The sequence below is a fragment of the Trichechus manatus genome, unplaced genomic scaffold (genome assembly GCF_000243295.1).
Source record: "Trichechus manatus latirostris isolate Lorelei unplaced genomic scaffold, TriManLat1.0 scaffold00113, whole genome shotgun sequence".
NCBI classification, from domain to species: domain Eukaryota; kingdom Metazoa; phylum Chordata; class Mammalia; order Sirenia; family Trichechidae; genus Trichechus; species Trichechus manatus.
Genome location: NW_004444049.1, coordinates 8101155 through 8105886, shown reverse-complemented (window position 1 = coordinate 8105886; position 4732 = coordinate 8101155). Strand labels below are relative to the sequence as shown.

The following is a 4732-nucleotide window of genomic DNA, read 5'->3' as shown; positions in this document are numbered from 1 at the left end:
TGGGGAGGTGGTTAGGGATTGCTATGGTGATGGGAGGCAGGGTAGCATATAAAGGTATTGGGGAATGTGGCAAGTGGAAAGGAAGCATTTAGTTTGTATCAGCATGGCCCAAAGCACTCTTGGAGATGGGATTTAGCATTTTATTGCCTGTGTCTGTGTTTCTCACAGGCACCCTGAGGCCAGTAAAGTCTCTAAATGTTTTGCCAGCTAGACTGGTCTTTGCCTTCAGGATGTGATTCTGTTGACTCTGGGGACAACCATTCCTGATGAGGTGGTTCCATATTGGAACAGGGTTATTGAAGGGAGAAGAAAGAGGGGTGGGTGCCCTGCCTGGGGCCTGGGACTGAGCCAAGGCTGGAGGAGTCTGATTCTTCAGGGATCTTCCTGGTGGGGGATTACTGCCCCCTCAAAGCTGGTCTGCTGACTTCTTCTCCCTCTCGTCTGGCCTCTTCCACCCACTGCATCAGCTCCTCCCCTCCTGGCCTTTTGCCTCTTGGTCTGTCTCTCTCTCTCTCTATCAGTTGATGTGTCCCTGGGCCTACCACAGCATGGTGAGGCAGAGGAAAAGATGGCGAAGGGCGGGGCAGCGCAGCAGCTCCAGGGCCGAGGCCTGGCCTTTGCCTGTGGTCAGCTCCTTCTGCAGACTGGCCTGGAGCACCTGCCGGGATGGGCAGGGCTCAGGGCCTGGGCCCCTCCAGAGGCTCCTCCCAACCCAACCCCTGCTCAGGGAAGCTTCTCGAGTCCCAGGTTCAGGGATTGGGGGTAGGGGAAGATGGAGCCCCGGTGGGGTCTCACGAGAAGTCTTAGGGTCTCACCTCCATGTTCAGCTTGGCCCCCTCTTCCCGCTTCCCATTGATCCGGGCCACCCTCTGCAGGGACCTCAGGGTGAGGTCCAGTCTCCCAGTGGAGGCGTGCCAGCGAGCAGACTCGATGAAGAACCTGGGAGCAGGAGGAGGGTGGGTGTCGGCATGGCCTCAGTTCCAGTCTGCTGGGCTGGGGATTGGAATGGGGTGGGGGGAGGTTTCCAGGGGCCTGTATGGGGTTTTATTTAAGTCTGGGAGCCCCGGGGCTTTGCCAACTCCTCCTCTCTAGGACCACAAGGGAGTGCCCAGCTTGGTGAGGACTCACTCCTCAATCGAGGAGCTCAGCTTGGATGCTGGGTATGGGGACAAGCGCAGACAGGTTGGAGAACTAGGGGAAACTAGGGGAAGCTGGAGAACAGGACACCCTGGAGCAAATCTATTTCCTCATCAATCACAGTATGGCATTGGCCTGGGTGTGACCTTGACCTTCTGGCTTTGACCTTCCCTGATTCTATGGGGTCGGACATGTGGTACACTCTAGGAGATGTCTTGTCCCTTGCAATCCTTTGGGCTCCTGTAGTACTGCCTCCCACCCTGGGTCCTACGCACCAGGAGTAGATGAAGAAGGCGAAGAACGGTGCGGAGACTAGCAGCTGCAGATGGCGCCAATGGGGCACGGCGTAGGCCATACCGGCCAGGAGGAACTGGCCCAGGCTATAGACATAGCCACTCAGGGTGCCCACACAGGCCCGGGTGTGGATGGGCATCCATTCCATGTCTAGAAAGAGGGTTAGAGCAGGGTGGTGCAAGTAATAGGACTGCCCAGTGGGTGAAGATCCTGGGGGCAGGCAAAGACCCTCCCTCCAGCCAAACCCTGATCTATGCCCAGGCTCCACAGAAGGGGCCTCAAGTGTGGTTTGGTCACAGGTTGGGTGTCAGGTAGGGGAGTGGGGGACTTTTGGTGGAAGTAGGGATGGCCAAGTAGGTTCAGAATCCCTAGGAAATGATCCCTTCACACTGTATCCACTGTTTAGGACACAGTTCTCATCACTCCCTAGTGTCTCTGGCACCTGTGTCAGTCATTTACATCACCTGCCTGGCCCCAGCAACGGAGTTTGCAATCCCATGTCTAAATGAGGGGTCAAGGGGGTATGAGCCAGAGAGAAAGGCTGTTGTGTTGGCTGGAAGGGCTCAGGAGGGGTGGGGCTGGGAGAGGAGGCAGGGAGGGGGCTGCTGGTCTGGGTGGTCAGAGGGGAGCGGGGAGGGCCCTGGTATCCCTCACTCAGTGTCATGCAGTTGAGGGCGATGCTAGCCAGCGACATGCCCGAGAGGAGCCGGAAGGTGCAGTAGGTGGGGAAGTTGGGTGCGAAGGCTGCACAGGTCCCTGACACGGCTGTCTGCAGGTAGTTTAAGATCAGTATCTTCCGACGGCCCAGCCTGTAGGGGGAGGGAAGACCTGAGGGCCTGACAAGGGGGTGGGGTGGAGGGGCAGCCTGGGCAGGGAGAGGAGTGCTTGCCCTGGGTGAGGCCCTGGGGGATTGCTGGAGTATCTGGCACAGGAGGCTCCTTAACCAGCAAATAATTCCCCCAGGCGTGAACTATACAGCCTGGGGACCAGAAGCCCTGGGTTCTAGTCCTGCCTGGCCACTGACAAGGTGATGGAAGGGTTGAGGGAAGACCAACGTTTGCTGAGCATCTACTCTGTGCATGGCGTGTAGTAGGCACTTTCACATGCACTGTGAACAGATCATTATCCCATTTGAAAGAAGGGTGGAGTAACTTGTCCAAAGCCACAAGCCTGTGAGTGGCAGGGGCAGGATTTGATGCCAGAGCCCGTTCTCTGTCCACTCCTCTGCTGCCTCCCGCACTGTTCCTTCCCGTCCTCATTGCGGAGTGCCTGGGTTGAGCCAGAGCCGAGGTGTTTATGCTGTGGTCTAGGAGCCCTTTGTATCCTCAAAGTGCCTCAGGGGCTTCTGTGTGTGAGTGAGTGTGCAAGTGTGTTGGGGCAATCAAGGACAGAGCTGGCAGTATTCTGGACCTCCCTCCTTGCTTCCGTCAGAGCAGTTCAGCTGTAATCTGTTAAACTTACTGAACTTTCAAAGAGAGAGTTTTTGTTGTTGCAAAAAGGATGGAAAACTGCAGGATCAGATGGTACCTATGGTCCCTCCTGTCCTGGTCATTCCAGGGATGGAGTTCTTTCGAGGACCTGTGAACGTCCCTGTTGGAGTCCCTGGGTGGTGCAAAATGTTAAGTACTAGGCTACTACCCACAAGGTTGGCAGTTTGAATCCACCCAGAGGCACCTCAGAAGAAGGGCCCTGAGATCTACTTCTGCAAAATCAGCCATTGAAAGCCCTATAGAGTATACTTCTACTCTGACACACATGGAGTTGCCATGAGTTGGAATCAACCCAACAGAAGGTTCCTGTACTATGAGGCTGGGGCTGTAGGTTCTCAAACCAGCCCCAGATGAAAATGCCAACCTACCACCTAGGCCCCCTGTGCCCAGCTGAGGAGCCCCAACCCTAGCCCAGCCCCTTGGCCTTCCCCAGGACTGACCTGTCTGCCAGGTACCCGAACACCATGGCTCCGAGCAGTACCCCTACCATGTACAAGGACTGAGCCAGCGGACGTAAGGCTCTGTGAGAGCACACGAGGTCCCACTGTGGGGAGAGGTGGAAAGGGTCAGGCAGAGACGAGCCTGGGCTGCACTGGAGCCCCTTCCTCTCCTTTCAGGCTGGCCCTCTGGGGGCTGCGTCGCCCTTTTTGTCACCCTCTGTGTCCCAGGAGCTGAGAGCATTTTTTTGACTTTTCAACTCCCACATCCACCTTTTCTACAAAGACCCCCGTTTTGAACCTCATTCTCCATCTTCCTGTCTTGGCCTCTGGAGAACTTGAGACTCTGTGTGTGTGCGTGTCCGAGGGGAGGGCAGAGCCTGCCTGGCACATGGAGGGGGTCCCCAGGTCCTCACCTCAGTCACGATGGTGGAAGGAAAGATGCTGTTGTTGTAGATCCAGCCATCCGTGCACGGCTCTGTGGCCCCTGTGACGTTCGCCTCTGTACCATTGGCTGAGGGTGGTCCCCATTGTGGGGAGGTGAAGCGGAGGCAGGACTCAGGCTGCCCCCGCCTGTCCCGGGGCAGCCAGGCCTCCAGCCCCCCATCCTTGCTCAGGTTGGCGTCAGCAGGTGGGCGGCAGTGGTGGGTGGGGATGGCGGCAGTGAAGTTCTGCAGGGTGTTGTGGGAGGCCATCAGGAGAAGCGGGAGGACCACCAGGATGACCTGGGTCCACTGGAAGCGGCCGACGCCCCCCACCTGCTGTAAGAGGTCATTGAAGGCCATGGGGCCAGGCCTGGCCAAGTGGCTGGGGGCCGAGGACTTCCAGTCCCAGGATCTCTGTCTGTGTGTCTGTCTGCCTGCTGTCCTTTGCTGGTGGAGAGGGGCTGCCGTTGTCTCCGCAGCTGAGCTGCTCCCAGAGCAGGATCTGAGCCGGCTCTGTGGGGGGACAGCAGCCTGGCCAGGCTGCCTCTCCTCCCCTCCCTCGCTCCTGGATCTGGCCCTCCCTTTCCCTTGCAGCCTCTCCTCACTTGGGGAGAGGGTCAGTTTTCAGGGTCTGCTGTAGGCCTGACCCCTGCATGGGCAGTTTTTAATCCTTGGCCTGGAGGGAGTTAAAGTGTGACTTGGTATCAGAAGGATTAACCCTGGGAGTATCCTTGTGTCAGTGGAATTTCTCCAAGTGAGTATAAAGGGCAGGAGAGGGTGGACTAAAGCAGGGGTAGCGGAGGGGATGGACTGGGAGGGCCCATCTGGGTATCTAAGGGCAGGAGGGGCAGAACAGGACTTTTTTCTTCCTTTTCATGGGGAGACCAGGCTTTGGGAAGTGCGGTGGCTTCTTGAGGGGTTTCTGGCCTTCTTGGTGGACGGGATGCAA

At 57.5% G+C, this 4732-nt stretch overlaps 1 protein-coding gene across 4 annotated transcripts in view; it reads right to left on the bottom strand.

Annotated features, from left to right (window-relative positions):
• Positions 1-4468, bottom strand: part of SLC22A6 (solute carrier family 22 member 6) — an 8276-nt gene extending 3808 nt beyond the window's left edge. For 2 of the 4 annotated variants that reach the window (XM_004383821.1, XM_004383823.1), the window contains exons 1-6: positions 3775-4468; positions 3362-3465; positions 2086-2240; positions 1413-1581; positions 816-939; positions 543-658 (exon numbers count right to left, since the gene is read on the bottom strand). In XM_004383821.1, coding sequence (XP_004383878.1) covers positions 543-658; positions 816-939; positions 1413-1581; positions 2086-2240; positions 3362-3465; positions 3775-4143 — 1037 coding nt within the window. In that variant the 5' untranslated portion in view covers positions 4144-4468. The remainder of the gene's footprint in view (positions 1-542; positions 659-815; positions 940-1412; positions 1582-2085; positions 2241-3361; positions 3466-3774) is intronic. The other 2 variants (XM_004383820.1, XM_004383822.1) reach the window with 1 other exon arrangement.
• Between the last annotated feature and the right edge of the window lie 264 nt (positions 4469-4732).